Below are 20,243 nucleotides of genomic sequence, written 5' to 3'. Positions count from 1 at the left end.
CAAATGCAAAAACACTAAAAAATTGCTAGGTACAACTTTAAATTCTATACTTTCTTCTTTGCAGAAGTATGAAAAAATTTGTTCTAGCTGTCTTAGTTTTTGTGTAATAAATTTTTATATGTTTTCGTCAAAAAAAACTAAGCGAAATCGGCTAATAAAAATTTAGCCTAAAAACATTGTTTTAAAAGGCTACATCCAAGAATCCAAAAACACATGGTGTTTCATATAAAAAAAGACAAGTTTGTATTGCAACTTATTTTTGGGACATGCTGAATGGTAGAAAATAATTTCAGCTGATGCACAAGATTAGTATCTATCAATGTCCTACACAATTTTTTTTTAAATTTTACCATTTAAAGGACTTTTTCAACTCGCTGGGACACCCTGTATATTTTTTGTGTACAGTGAGTGAACATTTTGCTTCATAAATAATGTCATGTGCCATTTCTTTTGAGTCCCACTGTACATAAATGTTGACAATTTCGGAATTAAAATTGATATGGAGTGCAATAAATCTCCCAACATGTAAAATGCATTTTTCCATTAACATAAACTTAATTAAATTGCTGTTTTACTCCTGCATATCTGCAAACAACTTAATTTTGCAATAAAAATATCGAAGGCGTTATGGCATTCCAATCTGGAGTCGGATTTAAAATCAATGTTTTTATTTTTTTTGGAAGAAAGTTGTCACCGCCCACTTGATTTCTGGTGGCTTCGATCGGTCGAAAAACGACTATCGCTGCAGAGAAATTTTAGCATATTTCCATACCTCCGGTCATTTTACATAATCGTGGCGAATTCGATCAAGATTCGAGACATGATTGAATAATTTTAAGCGTTAGAAAATCCATAATTTAAATTTTTGGTACTCCAACTACTGCGGCAATATTCATAATTTAGGATGATTTACGGGACAAATTTAAATGGTTGTGTTACGTAAGCCGGTCTTTCCCATAAATTAGGCCCAAAATTAAATATATATTTTTAATTACTAATAAAAATTACGAATAATTTCGTTGCCGATTCATCACAGCAATGGGATTTTTGAGCGAATAATTTACAGCAGTCAATTACGAGACTAAATTGGTAATTAATTTGGGACACGTAAAGGGCAAACTTTCAGCCAAGAAGGTCAAAATCTGGAAGGTGAGACTGTATTTTGCCGCAAAAGGAATGATTAATGTGGTACTTAATCCGGAAATTTGGTTATGAATAGATTTTTTATCATCATTTTTCTTGTGGTCTTGTTTACTAAAGACTAGTTCTAAATCAACTTGTGCATTTCTAATTTGTCTTGAAGAGAATTTAGTTAATCTCTGGATTAGATAAACAGTCGACGAGGATCGTATTTCATCCCAACTCTGATTTTGAATCTCACTTTCTAGACATTTACATCAGATTAGCCATATTTGGGATGATTTCTTTTAATATTCATCGCAGCAGTTTTTTACGTACTTGAGATTTCGTAAAAATTGTATTTTTCGATGTTTATTACTCACTGAAGAGATTACAGATCTTAAAAATCAACGAATTTTAAATTATGACCCACCAAACTCGTTTCGATGCAGTTTTATTCACTTTTTTTTTATTTATTTTTCAAAATTAATGAAACATTTTGCTAATGAATCACAAAATGTTGAAATCAAGATATAAATTTTAACTAAATCACCAACTAACAGGCTACAATTCTAGATTTAAAATTTGCATTTCTAAATAAGCATTCCTGCACTCATATTAAACTCAAAAAAAATTTTGGTATTTTTGAGACCTTCACAACCATATCTTTATAAGAATTCATTTTATTTATTATATATTTCATGTTGTTACACTACCTTTTTTATACAGAGTGTTTCACATGATTTTACGAGGCCTGCGCCTGTAAGATGCAATCAGTAATACATATTCCGATACGAACTCGATTACAAATTTTGAAAAATTGGATAATCTTTGCTAGTTTGTTCACCCCTTTAAAAATTACAACATTTTTAGTTAGTTAGTGATTAAGATAGATAAACTAGAAACATATTCAAGCCGTCTCTTGATAGAACAAATGATAATTGTTTCTGAAAAACTGCAGTTTATGACTATTAATGAAACAGTGATTAGTTTGACAACTACTGTCATGGGTTTCCAAAAATTAAATAATTAAATGTGTATTTTTTGTATCTAGTGTTTTGTGAATTTTGTATATTTGGGTGCGTACATTAGGCGCAAGCCTGGTAAAGTTGTGTGAAACACCCTGTATTTTATTTTACTTTTATTTTACCATTTGTTTATCTAAACATATTTTATTGTGTCTGTGCTTATGTGGCGTATTTTAATTTTTATAAGAATTCTTAGTACATATTTGAATTTGAATTAGAAAAAATTTTGAACTCCGGACCTACAAGCCGGAAGCGGAACTTTATATCACTGTGCCACCACCTCTCCGGTCAGTGTCTCTGCTCTGTCTATTTATTCACAAAAAATTTCAAAAATTTATTTTTGGCGTTTTAACAACGTTTTATGTGCTCTTTTGAATCTTTTAGTCTTCTAAGAGTCCACTTGGATTTTGAAGTTTTTTTATTTGTTATTTTTGTCAAAATTTTGGTCGTTTTCGGTACCTGTAGTGTATAATTAATTAGCTAATAACTTTTAATTTTCTATCTTACAAAAAAGATATCTAATTCAATTTATGTTTTGCTTTTTTTATAAATATTTTTTAATTATATTAAAAGATGTGGCTTTGCAAAATCAATTAATTCCTCGTTGTCAGAACTAAAGCATCGCTTTCTCCTTTTCAGATAATTCATCCAGCGCGGAAGCTTTCGACAAGTATGGTAAGCATCCTGTTTTCTTAATTGCTCCTAATTAAGGAAAAACCATCGTTACACTAATGATCCCCTCGTCCGATAATTGCAACACCGAAACTTTTCCCTCCAATAATTCTATCAGCATTACAATGAAGCTGGCACAATCTTTTATGTTATCTGATTGGTAGCAACGCTCTTATCTATCTAATTATCTTGCGATTAAAATTGTTGGTGGTTTTGCAACGCTCACAACCTGATGCATACAAGAACTAGTTAACATTTTTCCTCGACAATCTTCTCCGTTGTTTATTTTTCGATCTTGATCGATACTTGAATTATTCAAAAGTTGCTTCAGCTGGCGAAAATCGTTCAATGCTTCATTGTTGAAATTTTGACATTGGCGACCTTGACAATTTTTTTATTAAGACACCGTTAGAAATACCTAGGTGTAAAATTAATATCGCCTCAGATACAGGTGTCTCTGTCATTTGCATGATCTGAAATATTTCCACATTCGAAATCTCTCATTAGATTAACTGTTTTGATACATTTTTCGCAGGTGAAAGTTGAACCAACTTGCAGAACACTTAAAAGTTCAGTTGAGAAATCGTTTTTTGCGACCACCCGGTGTATAAGTGCAACAATGCATTGCGATTTACGTAAAGCGATTAAATAATTCCCATTGGAATTAAACACCCAGTAGATGGTATCGAATCGAAGCCAACTTAATGGTTTTCGATCGCATTAAAATATCTCGAGGACTAAATCACGGCTGCGCTTCTAACGTAATTAGCCGAAGTTTAATTAAAAATATGAATTGTAATTTAGTTAATTAGTTGAAGGTTTTAATTAATAACTTTGTTATTTGGTGATTTTTACGTAATCGCAATCGATGAACGATAACTGTAATTCAATCGAATTTATTGATTAATTAATAAATTGAAGATTTCTCACGAATGTCATTTCAAATAACTAAAATTCTCGAACCGGACGATGGATAAAGACGCGCCGAGTTCGGGTCAAAGGATCACAAGATTAATAATATTTGTAAATTAGCTAGTTTATAGCGTCGAAGCTCAGCTTTACACTCAAATTGGATCGCTGGAAATTTATGACAACCGGGATTCAATTTAAAAATAACCGCAATTTGTCATAAATGTCCGAATTAAACTCCTATGATTTGTGTGTGCAATTTTTTACCCAACGCTTGAGATTCTATCTGAATTATTTGTTTAAAATGTTTTATGCTAATGTAAACTTTTGTGTAAATGCTATTACAACATTTCCTATTTGTTTTTGTCAGTTTTATTTGAATCTTGATTTTTATTAGTAATAACGGTAACGAGGACAAAATATTCACAGGTTGATTTAGACACTCTAGAGTTACTCCAGGCAAAATTAATGTACTTATCTAATAAAAATAAATAAATTAAAGCGTAATGTAATTTTTATTCCGAACTTCCCAACACGTTTAAACCATAAATAAATCCAAGATTATAACTCATCTCTGACATTTTTAGCTTTGCTGGTATTATTTTTTTGTTTCATTTCTCTCGTATTACAAAATTACAAGTAAATTTTTCAATAAATTAATCGGAATTTTTGTTTAGTGGCAATAAAACTTTTATTGACACGATAACACTTCTATCTGAGTTTTTATCAATCGCAAATATAATAAAACTTCGCTTTCGGCTTTGCCACGAAAATAATTATTACAAAAATTTTAGTAAGAAAGGGATTTTATCGGGCAACCGCTCAATTTATTTTAAAAAACGCGAAATGGTCCTGACTCAGGTCATCTTTTAATGGATCTCCATTAAAAAGTCGGAGAACGTTGTAAAGTACAGAGGTTATTTCGGAGGCCATCGAGTCTCATCGAACTGTTCTGGTCCAGATTCTTGATAATATAACAGGTTGGGCCGCCAATTAGGAGATGTCCCCGGGTCACAGACTCCGGACCCCGCGGACCCCCGGTGCCCACACAGGAAGCCCGACCGGCACCCCACAAAGAGACTATTTTCAACTTTCTGGTGCAAAACAACCCTTCGCGGTGAAATATTCATACAATTTCGGTTAAAAATGCAGAAATTTGCGGAATTTCGGAAAAATTTAAAGACTTGACTGAGAAAAATTCACGACACATGTTTTATTATAGGAGAAAAACACAGTTATGGTTTGAAAAATATATGTAGGTGCAAATTAATTTTAACTTTCTAATTCTAAACTCTTAAACTTCGAAAATTTCGACAAAACTATACTACAACCGAGTTGGAAAATAAGTTATGAGGCAAGCGGTAATCACATTTCCACCAAATTTTATTCACAATTACATTTTATTTGTTTAAATAATGAAATATCTGTTTTTTTGCCAACGTTGAAGCGTTTGTTACAACGGAAACAAGTTGAATTTTTAACATTTGATGGTAATCTTTCATAAATTAGGTACTTCCCGACCAAAGGGTGTAATGACAAATTTCCCGACCTCCAAGAGGTTAGGAATTGGCATATTACTATGCAGGGTGTCAGAACTCGCCAAAAAAATATCAAATTTAAGATACCAGAACATGGAAAAAATATTTAAAACATTCTGTCAAAAATTATTGACATTTATTTTTTTCTTAACATTTGATTTTTTTATGTTTATTTAATGATACTGATGATTTTGTATGTGTTTTTTTATAATTATTTACTAAAGGTACAAAAAATTTGTGAATAAAATCCACAAATAACATTCCTTGATTTTTCTTTTAATAAATAAATAAAAAAAAATAGAGTCAAAGTCTAAATTTAAACTCTCATAACTTCGAAATTTTTATAAATGCAATTTGTTTTTCCATGTTCCTGGTATATCTTACTTTACATGGCATTTTTCTCTGGGGCGCGAGTTCTGGCGCACTCTTTTTAGTATTTATAAATAAAATTTTTGAAAAAAGTTGATTTTGTAAAACGCTTAGGTATATTAAAAATATAGATAGACGAAAAATTTTTGCTGTGTAATTTGTCAAATTTTTTTTCAAAAATTACGCGGAATATACAGAGTGATTTAAGATTTACTCGTATGAAAAACTAAACTTCTGTAGCAACCTGTTACATAACAAAAATGAAAGTAGATTTTCCGGAATATTTCCGGTATTTAAACGCAACGTACAACATTCCTAATGTTGACTTTCCAGAAGCGATAATTTTTTATTAAACAAATATCAAGAGCTTAAAGTACCACTTTTTTCAAGTCGTTTTTGTCAAAATGTAGAAAAAGCACTTCTTTACGGATTTTTTTGGTTTACTTTACGGACTATTTCCTTTTAGTAGGGCTTTTCATTTTAAATAAAAAAAATTAAAAAGCTGATTTTATAGAACGCTTATATTAAAAATACAGGTAGATGGAAAATTTTTGCTGTGTAATTTGTCGAAACTTTTTCTCAAAAATTACGCGGAATATATAGAGTGATTTAAGACTTATTGACGTATAAAAAATTAAACTTCTGTAGCAACCTGTTACATTATAAAAATGAAAGTAGATTTTCCGGAGTATTTAAACGCAACGTACAACATTTCTAATGTTGACTTTCCAGAAACGATAATTTTTGATTGAAGAAATATCAAAAAGTACCACTTTTCACGGCGTTTTTTTCAATATGTAGAAAAAGTACTACTTTACGGACTTTTTTGGTTTACTTTACGGACTATTTCGTTCTAGTAGGGCTTTTCAGTTTAAATAAAAAAAATTAAAAAGCTGATTTTATARAACGCTTATATTAAAAATACAGRTAGATGGAAAATTTTTGCTGTGTAATTTGTCGAAACTTTTTCTCAAAAATTACGCGGAATATATAGAGTGATTTAAGACTTATTGACGTATAAAAAATTAAACTTCTGTAGCAACCTGTTACATTATAAAAATGAAAGTAGATTTTCCGGAATATTTCCGGTATTTAAACGCAACGTACATAATTTCTAATGTTGACTTTGCAGAAACAATAATTTTTTAATTGCAAAGTACCACTTTTTTCATTCGATTTTTCAGTGCGTTCAAGTTATTTTCAACATGTGGAAAAGTACTTCTTTACGGACTCTTTTGGTTTACTTTACGGACTATTTAGTTCTAGTTTAGTTTTTGGTTGTCAGGGGGGAAAACGTGGCCTGGGGCAGCTTGAGCATCACTTTTGCAATTCCTCATCACCTCTAACTGTTCATAATTTTTTCTCTGTATAATTTAAGACCTCACGATTACACAATTTAGTCCAGATCGGTAAGCGATGGTTTTTTAATATCCAGGCACTCCCTAATCAATGATGGCCTCAGTAATTTATGTTAAAGATATCGAAAAGGAGATCAAAGTAAACCATTGCCCAGTAGGTGGGCAACAATGTGAAAAATGTGCAAAATTTTTGCCTTGTACCAAATCAAGCTATAATTCATTTTAACAAGGTAATTAAATCCAATCAACATTTGAGATAATTTGCATGTGAATAGAGCCGTAAATAGCGATTCCGATTCAGAAGCCGAATGTCGATTTCCATCGTTATCAGAGTGTATCGCGAGCAAAAACTCGTCATAACTCTGGTGCAAGAACCCAGATGACCTTCCTGTTGAGAACATGTAAGTAATTAGTGGTTGAGTGTCTTCGACCATCCGTTGCAGAAGAGTGGTGTCCGGACAGCATCCTGCGGTCGCAGTTGCGTTCCTGCTGACTACTAAAAAGAAGCGAGGCCGCACACCGGTTGTCGGTTGACCAGAGGCGGTCTTCGCAGCAGTCGCACCAAGACAGTGGGCAGCGTGACCGCGCTAGATAATGCCCCGCTTCCGGTGACCTGCGTAACTTATTTTGCTCGACTTTGAACGGTTATAGCTAATATTCGATGATTGGAAGCCGTCTCACGCCATCTACTAAACTAATTATGTCTTACCGCTGCCGGAAGGGGTGAACCGAGATACGCCAGATAAGGAAATTCTAGACTATGACAAATCGATAAGAATGTAAGAAAAACAAAGAGGAAATAATCATACGTGCAATGCTTGCAATTATATGCCGTTTCTAACTGCTCGCCATCTTATTTGACGGCATAAATGCTGCTGTGTTCGATTTGCAGCTTCAAAGCGCCCATTTTACTGCCGAAATGAAACATTCAAGCACTCATGTGAAAACTAGATAAACATATAAAAATCTATTTTTGACTTCAAAATTGGAAATTCTGAGTGCATTTAATTACACAACCAATAAGCAAAGTCTTGCAGATTCCAAATTCCAAATTGTAAGTTCATAATTTCAACTTAAAAAACTTAAAAATTACAAAAAATAACTTGTACTTATTCGTACTTTGTGTTTTAAATTGTAGAATTTTATTTGTAATTATAACCTTTTAAATATAAGTCCTGAATTAAAGTTTGCAACTTAAAATCCCAAACTTTTAAGTTTGGTATTTCATGGTTTTAAACAGAAAATTCTCACTTGCACATCCGAATTTTTAAGTCTGAATCTTAGATGTGGCACTTAAAATTGCAAATTTTGACTTTAAGTATAAAATTTATATCTACTTCTTTCTTTAAAAACTCACAATTCCCACTTGTATTTCCAATTTTGAATTAAACTTGAAATTTTATAAGATTTAAGTACAAAATTGCCATTTTCAATTCAATAAAAATTGCAATCTGCAACTTTAAAACCCTGAACTTCATACTCAGTGTGTACTTAAAATTATAACTTTTAACTAGATTTTAATTACAAAAACTCACAATTTTTACTGTATTTCCAATTTAGAGTTGAATTTGAAATTTTCAAATCTAAAAAAAATTCCCATTTTTCAATTCAATAAAAATTGCATACTTTTAAGTTTGTGATTTCAAGGTTTTAACAGAAACTTTTCACATGTACATCCGAATTTTTAAGCTGAATCTTAGATGTGGCACTTAAAACTGCAAATTTATTCTTTAAGTATAAATTTTATACCTACTATTTTCTTAAAAAACTCACAAGTTTTACTGTATTTCCAATTTTGAGTTAAACTTTTCAAATTTAATTGCAAAATTCACATTTTCAATTCAAATCTGCAACTTTAAAACCTTAAACTTCATAGTGTGTTATTAAAATTATAGCTTTTAATAGAATTTTAATTACAAAAATTCATAATTTATAATGTAATCTTACAATAACTTATGATACAAACTTTTATCTTCTTTACACAGAATTTCAAGTTTATTTAAAACTTTAAACTTTAAGTTCGGAAATCCGAGTTTTTAATTGTAGGTTTACATCTTATTCTTATTATAAAGTGAAATTTTGGTCTGTAAACTTACAATTAGAAATGTAAAGTTATAATTCCTACTCATAAACTTTAAATTCCAAGCTGGTAGCTTAAAATTTCAAAAATTAAACTTGAGATTTTCAGTTTGGAAAGGGAATTTAAATCTATTTTTTTTAATTCATTGTTTTACTTTGTATATGTATATGTATTTACAATTTTGTAGAGAATTCCATAAAAATTTTCTGTAAAGTGCATTTTCTTTACACAAAATTATAATTTTAAAATTTTAAAATCTTCTGCAAAACTGAATTTTAAGTTTTAAACAGAAAACATATCTTGTAAACTATAACTATAAAATTCTAGACTTAAAACTCTGAATTGAAACTTCTAAACAAGGAATGTGTACTCAAAAATAAGTTTCAAACTATAGATTTTATTTTTTAATGTCAAATTTTGAGTAATTTATTATAATTTTTAGTTGTTACATTTCCGGTTTGCAGTTTTTAACTTTTGTTTTATTTTAAAATTTATACTTGTTTCTATGAAAACTCACTATTTCTACTTAGAATTTTCAATTTCACATAAATTTTCAATGAAACTTTCTTTAAGTAGAAATTTCTAACTTTTTATAAAAACTTCACCTTTCAACTTTAAAACTCAAACTTTAAATTCAACTTTCGAACAATAAGTACATGTAAGTATATGTAAAAAAAATACGAGTTGTGAATTTAGAATTTCAAATTCAAATTTTCATGGTTTTACAGAGAATTCCAAGTATGCATAAAACTTAAAACCGCAAAATTTAACTTTTAAATTCCAAATTTTCATCGGAAAATAGATTTATGTAAGCTGGAGATTTTATTTTTTAATTCCATTTTTCAAAAAACTACACTCCCAAATTAAATTTTGTTCAATTCTAAAACTTAAAACAAGAAATGCGTTTTTATAATCATTGTAAAGCTTTATTAAAAATAAAAAATCTAGACTTGTAAATTCATAATTTTTAAATTTGTTAAAGAGAAATTCAAATTTAAAACTTAAAACTGCACTGAATTCTAGAAATTACAAGTTGTAAACTGGTTTCTAGGTTTATTTTTATTTTTAATTATATTCTGAAAAGGTAAGAAATTGCAAAATGTGAAATAAAGCCCTATTATTTGAGTTGCACGAAAATTACACAAAATATCAGAATTTTTTTAATCATTCATGTTTTTGGTAAATTCTCCTTTGAGGAGAATGGGGAATGGCATCCCGATCGTTTGACGTCAGTCTCGCGATCGTAAAGCAACAAAAAGTAAAAATCTGCTCTCATTTCGTATTTTTTGTCCCCTGTAATAAAATTCCGTTGAGCCATGAATCGCATTAACCTGAAGAAGTCCGCCCGTAGTCATATTGTCATTTGACAAACAAGTCATAAACTAAATTACTCGCAATAAATCAAAAAAGTATTATTTAGCCGCGTTGCCATGTTTAATAATAATGTGTTCGGTCAATAGCCACAGCAAAGCAAGTAGAATAATAGCACCTCGAGCACATTTTCGTGATTTATAACACCTGATTTAGTTTATGGTTTGTTTGTTACGAACGGCGGGGGCACCACACTCCCAGTACTTCTTTCATCCCACTGGACACTTTCGGGATTCTGTACATAACTTCTTCAAGATCTTATCGCAAGTAATTTCTCCTCGCTAATCACAATAATTTATAAGCGTCCGATGACATAAATGAGATTCTTAACTATTTAAATCCTTATCGTCACTCTTATCTCACGGAATTTCTTCCCAAAAACCTCGCCGATTTATAAGTTTTTCGACAGGTGTCTTAAAGCAATCATACTGTTGCTTTATTGCATGTTACTACGCTATAAAGTAGGCGTAAAAAATTCCATTATGTCACTAAACGGAACAAAGCCAGGATGGCCACCATGCGCTCCCACACTTTTTCCTCCTTGCGCCGGAATTTGTTGAAAAAATTTGTAGTCGATAAATTAAAAACTCATTTCGAGCAATAAGTCGTAGAATTCGAATGAATCAAAAGTTGACCAGAAAAACGTTTTAAAAGTCGGCACGAAGAAGCGCTCAAATCGCCAACTTTCATCAAATCGAAACACTTAAAATAAATTAGACTTATGCAAACTGTTCGATCGGATCTTTGACTTTTAAAAAGTTTTGGAAACGCGCGGGGTCGCGACACCTTTTAGGAGATTTCATGGCCTGCTTGACGCAAAGGCGAGCAGGTGGAACAGGTCGTTCCAACACTTTCATTTTAAGAAATGTCGAAAGTGGAGCAATTGACTGATAGCCGATTCAAAAATAGACGATGGAGTGGCCTCGACGATAAATCATAACAATGGCAAAAATTAATTCGCTAATTTGGATACAAGTAAAAAGGACAGGAGTGCAATAAATCTTAGCCTAACGAAGCTTTCAAATGATTTCATAGGAAACAGTTTCTCAGAGTTCTCTTTACGTCTTAAATTTTTCACAAAATTTCTTGAATTTAATTGGAATTGCGGCAAACTGAGGATTTCTAAGGAACAAAAGAGCAATTCTAACTTACAAAAACAATTCATTAAATGTAAATTTCAAAAAACATTAAAAAAATTAATTCCGAGATTTGAAAAGATTGTTTTAATATTTATTTGTTTAGAAATCGATAAACGCCAAGAGTTTTTTTAAAGTATTTTCCAAAACTTCAAAATATTTTTTTTTGCCTCGGGTTTAGCATGTTTTCTATTAGTAATTTAAGAGAAATGAGCAAAAATTTTCAATAATAATTGAAAGGTGTTTCCAATCAGAAAGAGAATTCTACATTATAAAAATGTGAAAACAATATTTTTTTAATTTTTTAGAAAAAATTAGAAAATGAGTAACTATTTATTATGTTTTATTTTTTTATTTCTCAAAATTACCTTTATTCTGTAATAAAGTTCGAGAACAATTGAGCTGATCTGATTATTAACACAATTTTGACTACTTTACAAAAATTATTAAAAGCAAATTCTATTCAACTTAACCTAAGTACACATAAAACTAAAAACAAAATACATACAAGAGGAAAAAGTAATGACAGTGAAAGAGAGAGTACATTATCGAAAATAAAGGTAAATTTAACACTAATAATTTTTTTGTACAGCGGAGTAGACATTTTTTAAATTTTCTTAATTAATTATCAATCTGACTTTTTATAAAACAATGAAGAATTTTTTAACTTTTGTTTACTTTACACAAGAACTGATGTTAAATGGGAATTTTAAAAAGGCTTCGAAAAATTTAATCTGGAATTTTTGAATTTGAAAGCATTTTTTAGAACTTTATTTAGAAGTCCAGATGATGATGATGTTTAAGGTGATTGCCAAGAATTTTCTTACATTTGTAGAGCTTTTTTTTCTTTATAAAAATTCATCAAAAATAAAGAAACATTTTTGATATTTTGTAAAGCTGTTTATTATACGAATAGAAGGCAAATTTTTATAGCTTTTTTAAAACAAATCTCAAAATTACGTAGAATTGCAAGAAATTTTTGAGCAAAAAATTTTTTTTTACTTTTTAATAGAACAAATTTTCATAGCTTTTTTTAAAAAAAATCTCAAAATTACGTAGAATTGCTAGAAATTTTTGAGCAAGAAAGAATTTTTTTTACTTTCTATTACTTATTAGAAAAATAGTTATTAAATTGGAATGTTAGAAGCAGCTAAAAAAATTAGGATTTTCGGAAATCTTGAATTTGTTGACATTTTTTTTATGTAAGAATTTGTAAAAAATCGGAAACGTGTACTCCCAAAAGATTTTTTGGATTCGTTTAGAATAATTGTTTCTTTTTAATCCACAAGAATTGCGGCAGTGGTAAATAGATATTAAAAATTTATGGATTTATTTAAAAACAATTTATTACATTCGTCCTCTCACGTCGTTATCACCGCTGACAACTTCATTTCAGTGCTTTACGATCTATAAAACTAACTGTCAACCTCCAATCCAACTGCTGGTCTTTAAATTGATCGATTAAATGAAAAATTCATCCAATTAGCGAAACCAACAGTTGTTTGTCCTGAAAAAAATTGTAGCAAAATATAGAAATTGTCACGGTCGTGCGGTCACTCCTCCTAGTCCAGATTCTCAACACGCTTAATAAAAATTTAAAATTCCCGAGCTGACATTGAAATATTCGTTTAATTTTTGACAACACTTCTATAAATATACAGCTTTCGGAATTATATCACCAATAAAATATTCAAAATAGCAGTAAAAGTTGTTTTTAAATGAATCTCGGACTTCTTCTGTTACATTTCTAACAGTTAGACAGGATTATATATGGATATCTTGTTGTTTATCCTTTTTTGATCAATTGGGAATAATTATTGTAATTCGAGAATTGCCATAAATTTCAAAGGTGAATTAAGACATTCATTTGCCAGAGACACAAATCCACAATCAATTAATCGACAATTCGACCAACAACAGGTGTTCTACTCATTTTTCACATTTATTAGCCACAGTGTGGCCACCACTAAACGGCTAGAAATAAAACAGTCCACATTTTCATCTGTCATTGACAATTAATTGACGTCATCTGCGGGAATTCCAGATTTATTAACTTTTTTCCGATCTTATATAATGTCAATTCAATACAATTAGAACTTTGTGTTTACACGGGACAAAATTCTATTTTACTTTTATTGAGTCAACAAATCAATGCCAACCACTCCGTAATTGCAGACGGACATCAAGCGCAAACATTTATATTTTTACAAAACTCGTTTTGAATGATGCAGCGATAATTAGTTCATCAAGCCTTAAACCGCCTTTTTATTCTAATAACATCAGTTTAAAATTCAGATCGTATGATATGTGAATGCTAATTAAGTCGGGACGAGATTGATGGCAAGTGTTTGTCCTCTCATTCGTCATAAAACAGATCCGGAAGACGTGCCGTTAGCTCGAAATTAAAAACAAAGAGAGTTCCTGGTTCGGCCTCTTCGATCTCTTGACCTTAATCCCAATGGTATTAATTAGTTAGGTGAATGTCAGGGCTGGGTAAATAATCTGGTTTGTGGTGGAGCCCACGACACAAAAAACCAGTGGGAAATGGCTTTATTCGGACGACGGTCTAATGGATTGTGGACGATTGTTGGCTTTGTAATCGGAATTTATTTTTTCCATCAGCGATTTGAATAATTCGGTGAATTAATGCCGAAACGTAATCGGGTAATAAATAAGCCGGATTTTTCACATATTCCGCATTCGTGCCAAGGAAAATATCTCTATAACTTTGGGAAAACGAAAATTTGGACATTGGGTTGCCCGATCTAAGTCCACTTGAATTCGCTTGGATGTGAATTTGGAGCTTCTTAACTGATCAGCTTCTATTTCCTATCGATTTCAAGTAGTATCAACAAAAATTGATAAAAACTATCAAGGTGGTACTACAGTTGGTTGCAATAAAAACGGAAAATTGAATTTTCTTTAGAATGAAACAGGTTTTGCTCTTATCAATTTAGTTGTCGATTTGTCATCTGTCGCATTCAAATATTTTTTTTAAATATTAAAAATTTGAACTTTTCCTGTTTTGACATTTTCCGATTTTTTGCAACCAAGTGTATCAAAACCAAACCAAAAAAAATTAAATTTAGAATTTATTTTCGGTCGAAATAAACAATACAAACAATTTCTCTCTTTCTTAATCACAACCTCCAAATAAGGAAAACACAGAAAAGGAAAACAATTGTAAGTTCAAGCTGCTTTTTTCGAAATTCAGCTCACAATGTTGTAAAACTGTTAGGAATTTAGTGTTTTAAATAAGAAAATCACATTTGTTGTTTAAAAAGTCACAATTCTTACTTGTGAATATGAATGTCAATTTACGATTATAGACTTTCGGTTCCTGTAGACACTTTGTGTTGAATTTGAAATTCCAATACTCGAACTTAAAACTCCCAACTTTAAGTACAAAATTTTGACTTTCAATATTAACTGCCGACTTACAAAAGAAAAATTATTTTATTAAATTAGAAATTCCATGCTGAAATTCTGGAACTTAAAACTTTTAATTTCAAATTCAGAATTCCGACTTTGAAACCAAGAGTCATTGTAGACCTTTAACAAAAAAGAATCACGGTTTAAAATTCATAGGTTCAACCTAAATACTCAAACTTGCATCTATTTTAGACAGAATTCCAAGTATCGGACGTAAAACTGCAAATTTTAAGTTCTGAATTACAAGTCTTAAGTTCAAAACTTTAAGTTTTAATTGGGAAATTCCTACTCCCTTTTTTAAATTTTCATATTTGCACTTGTACTCTTAATAACTTTTTTTTTATTTGATCTTAGAATTTTCAGGTTTTCAAATTCTGATTTACAAACTCAAAATTCCAAACTTAAAACTCAGAATTCCGACTTACAAAAAATCATGAGAAAACTCATGAGAAAAAGAAAATGAAAAATCACGACTTGAAAGTTTGTAATTTAGTACTCAAAACTTTTATTTGTTTATTAAGTTCTGAATGCCAAGTTTGAAAAGAGACGTAGATTTGTAGATTTTTCTAAATCAAGAATTTAGAACTTGAAATTTTGTATGAGAAAGTAAGAATTACAACTTACGAAGTTATAATTCCTACTTATAAACTCAAAATTTTGAGTTTGCATTTTCTATTTCTTACCGATTTCAAATAGCATCAATGAAATTTGATTATTTGGAACCACCAAAAAAATAAAATTTCAAAAAATTGTGTACCAGAATCTTTGTAAAATGTAAATGCTTTTTTAATTTTTAAGCTTCTTACATTGTTACAATGGTACCCCACGTACTTAAAATTTCCATACAGTCCATATTTCACATAATCTAAATTATCTGACCAAAAGGTTTGAATATTTTTGGTACCAGTGAGTACCAGGAGAGTAAAAATGACCTCTCTGTTGGAATTTACTCCAATTATTTACAGATGTCCTGTTCCAGCTCGTAGACTATTAATAAACTTGATCAGCTTTCTATTTCTTGTCCATTTCAATTAGTACTATCAAGTACCTTTAAACCGAAAATTAATTATCTTATTTGTTTGTGTCCATCTCGCTCTAATTTCAAATAATTAGCCCCGAACAAATCTTCCATCAGAAAATAAATATGTACCAGATTTTCATTAGTACCTACTACTCGTCCTCCTCCTAATTAGTCTTCTCTTTCTTTCTTGTGTGTTTCTCTGATTACGTGTGTCTTCCCTAAGTCCGAATTGAAAACCGCCCGTCGTTTTCTATCGTCACTTCTCATACCATCTACCTCTTTTTATCTCTCGCGATGCACTAGTTTTTTCTCTTTTTAACTTCCATGTACCTGTTTTGTTGACCAATAAGCTACTGTCGTCGTTCGTTTCACTCCAACGTGTTTGTTTTCCCTCTATCCTTTGCTCTCTTTGCGACTTTGTCGACAGGTAAGGTCAAATTTTCGCAATGGGGACCATCAGGCCCCAAATTTGACCTCATGGTACTATTCATTTCGGGTGCCCATTGGGTGGTGGGAGGTTTCGGGTGTTGTCACCGTACCATGCCGCCTCCTACTGGTCTCTATGGTGAATGACAGCGCGGTGAGTGGTGGCGACCGATTCCAAAGCAGAGCACTCTTGATCAGTGCGCGCCTTGCCGACCTGCCGAGGCCGTCCATGGCCAACTATCTCACCTGACTTGCACCTGCCGTGGTCACAAGATCGGTGAGCCGCGCAGTGATAGATAGTGACCCTTTTAGTGATTCGCGGTGGTGACATCACAAGTGATGTGAACTGATTTTGGCACCTAGGTGCTTCCTGTGGCCAAAGTTCACCAAGTGCTAAAGTGAAATGTGGACATAAGTACTAGACCATGGATACTGAAAGTCCGGTCGTTTGGCCCTCTTGGTGCTACTCAGGTTAGATTTTTGGTACCAGTGGTACCATCAGTGACAGCTTGTACTACCACCATTTAAACCAGTGTTAATTTAATTAAAGCCACAGGTGGTCAAGATAAACTCCGATTAGACCAAAGCTCATTTATCTAAATGATTATCTGGTACCACTCAAACTCAATTTAAAAATTCCACAAGAGACGAAATTCTTTCAATATTCAAATATTTTTGTCACTTTATGGTTGTTTAGTCAGGCAGGTACCAAACAAACTGGGGGGTCACTTTCCCGAAATTTTACAATGGCTTTAATAGAGTCAATAGTACCACCCTCAACTACCCAGTTTTTTTCTTCTTGGACAACTTTACAATTAAAAATTTTATCACCGCCATGATTGGTTGAAATTTGCAAGCAACAGGCATTACGATTGGTTCATAATAGTAAAAGTGAAATAATCACGTGGATGAAGAACTTTCTGCTTCATTATATCATTCAATAACGTATCAAAAGCCATAAGATGTTTGAATCACGCAAATTGCTCGTTTTTAAAGCGGAATAAAGTGAAGTAAAGTTGACAGTTCACCTCATTAACTGAGCGAGAGATTATTTTGAGTAAACTAATTACACCGTTGCCTTCACCTCGATTCGAAAATGACAAGCGTGTCAACGTGTATTACGTTGTTGGGAATGGAAGTATTGACAATTTTCGGACCTGTTAGAATCGAAGGTCGCACCGTAATCAAATTTGTTTGTTGATTTTTTGAATCAAAATCAGCCTTGATTGCTTATCGCTGACGAAAACTGCGAAAATTGTGCCTCTTTGGATTGAACGATCGTGCAGTCTTGAGGTCATTTCGCAATGGAACGTTTTGTTATTGGATATTGCTAAAGGATGATGAGGCACAATCTTCAATGAAAAAACTCATTCAGAAGCATACATCTTCACAATCCGTGACAATTTCAAATAAACGTCAATTGTGGAAATCGAATCAACTTTGCAATAATTGGAATTTGTTGGGATCGTGTTTATGGCCTCTATCATTCATAAATGAGTTATCCCAGAGCTTTATTTCGAATTTCGCTCATAAAAAAGTCAAATTTGAATATTTGTGGTCATTTCGTTGCGTGCCGTCGCATTGATATTTTTCCACTTCGGACAATAACTTCCACTTCTTACAGTTAAACAAACAGATAGTCGTTGACAGATGGACAGCGTTCGAAGCCCTTTTCACAACAGGCGGGGGTTAACGGACGCGAAAATCGAACAAAGGTCGCTATTTTACCAATCAAGAAGAGCTTTTATTAATCACGGTTAATTCTAAACGTAGGAACGTGTGAATTATATACAGAGTGGAGGTTTTCGACGAGAATGATACATCACGAAGGTGTTGGATGGAGGCTAATTTAGAGATGTTGCCTTTCATGGACAAGAGACAGTTAACAACATAACAGCTTGTTTCGAGTTTTGTAATCTTTTGAAATGAGCGAAATGAGCTTTCTTCACCCGAATCGGCGCTAACTCTCTTCGATTTTATTTCAAACGCGAAACATAAAATACTCTGAGAACGTTTCAGTATTGAATTGAATTGCAAATTACTTGGTGCATCAATAAATTATGATAATCATTATTACTAATTTATTTGCATATTTATAAACTTACTTTATTGGATTAGTGAGAAGTATTTAAAGGAGTTTTTATTGAGAAAAAACCCTGCAATTAACTGATCTGTTTAAAACTTTAAGTAACAGAATCAAAAGACTCAAACTGTGTGCGGTTCAATGCTTTTGAGTAATTTTTTCTGGAAAAGTTTAAACAAAAAAGTGGTGAAGCTGGTTTTATTTTTTGGTTTGATTTTATTGATTTATTTGTGTTATCATTAATGGAGATTACACACATCATGAAAACGAAAAAGAGCAATAAACGAAAATTCAGGGCGTTCCGTTTTTATTGTTACAAATTTAAACAGGTAGCTTAAAGTTTTATAAAATGTAGGCAAACTTTGAAGACTACCTATCTCAAATTTTCAGCATAGAGCATTAAATTCTCAATAATAAGAGATAAAGGTAATGTAAAAATTTTATTGAAAACTATACTATGTTCCGTTTTTATTGTTACAAATTTAAGCAGGTGATAGGATATTCAATTTTAAGACAAAAGTTTCCTATAAACATGTATCAAAAAATGTTATGTAAGCGAGTTACACCCCCTGAAAGAGATGCGTTTTTTAAGGGGGTTTTCCACTATTGCAGAATAGAAAAAATTACAAAAAAAAAATTTCGACATTTTATCTTTCAATTCTTTTGAGTGAATAAAGGTTATCAGTTGTATCAAATTTTGAAATTTTATCTACATTGGTTGCTGAAATATTTCAAGAAATCCATTAAAAGATGCACCCGTTTCAGGGGATGTAGCTCCCTTATTTAATATTTTTCGATACATGTTTATAGGAAACTTTTATGTTAAAATTGAATATCCTATCACCTGCTTAAATTTGTAACAAAAAAAACGGAACACCCTGTATAAAGCAAATCTTTCCAAGTAGAAAAACCCAATAATTTACAATTAAAATATAAATACAAAATTTCACTGTTTTCGATTTTCAGCCTTATTTCTCAATTTTCTAACAGATATTTTACAAAAAAGTGCATTTGACTTTAGAACGAACAAACAGAAAAGATTCCAAGTTAGTTTTTAATCATTCTTTAGGTTTTAAAATCGTTTTTTTTTTCACTTTTTCATATTTTTCATCCCATTTTCAAGTGTTGTGTATAATAAACATCTGCTAAGCATAAAACTTTTTTATTTGGAAGTAGCTTGCAGCAAGAAATGTTTTACTTAGTTTTTGATATAATTATGTGAATAAAATTTGATATTTTTGTTTACTATTTTTACAAATTTAGTTTGAAAAAATGCTGTTTTTAAAATTTACATTATCAAATGACTAATAATTTTGTTATTCTTTAGCCATTATTACCTTGCGTAGAAATTATCAATAGAGAGATTATTAAAAAAACAAAAACAAATTCTTAAAATGATAAGCTAAAACTGAGGTAGCAATAGTATATTATATCAGAAGGTACAGAGATTTTTTACAGCCGAGCTACGCATCTCAGGAAATAATAAATACGAGGCTAAAAAAAATATTCTCTACCGTGTTTTATATAACATTTTTTTCACCACTAGCACATTTATTACCCAGAAATACAACGGTGAAAAATATAATCCTGCCACATGTTGCTCAAACGTAAATGTCGTAATTCACAACTACAATTTTTGTTAATTCACTATTACCTACAGTAATTAATTACTTATCTGAGTTATCAACTTAAATTGGAAGT

General features: G+C 31.2%; 1 protein-coding gene across 3 annotated transcripts in view; it reads left to right on the top strand.

Moving 5' to 3' along the window:
- Nucleotides 1-20,243, top strand: part of LOC123004276 — an 82,394-nt gene that overhangs the window by 34,884 nt on the left and 27,267 nt on the right. For 2 of the 3 annotated variants that reach the window (XM_044397456.1, XM_044397457.1), the window contains one exon: nt 2,787-2,822. In XM_044397456.1, coding sequence (XP_044253391.1) covers nt 2,787-2,822 — 36 coding nt within the window. Of the gene's footprint in view, nt 1-2,786; nt 2,823-16,600; nt 16,931-20,243 lie in introns of those variants that run through there. The other variant, XM_044397458.1, reaches the window with a different exon arrangement.

Source organism: Tribolium madens, unplaced genomic scaffold (genome assembly GCF_015345945.1).
Source record: "Tribolium madens isolate multiple individuals breed KSU strain unplaced genomic scaffold, Tmad_KSU_1.1 Scaffold_1;HRSCAF=32;Tcas5.2_LG8, whole genome shotgun sequence".
NCBI classification, from domain to species: domain Eukaryota; kingdom Metazoa; phylum Arthropoda; class Insecta; order Coleoptera; family Tenebrionidae; genus Tribolium; species Tribolium madens.
Note: the sequence above shows the minus strand (reverse complement) of the source record. Positions and strands in the feature narration are given on the sequence as shown.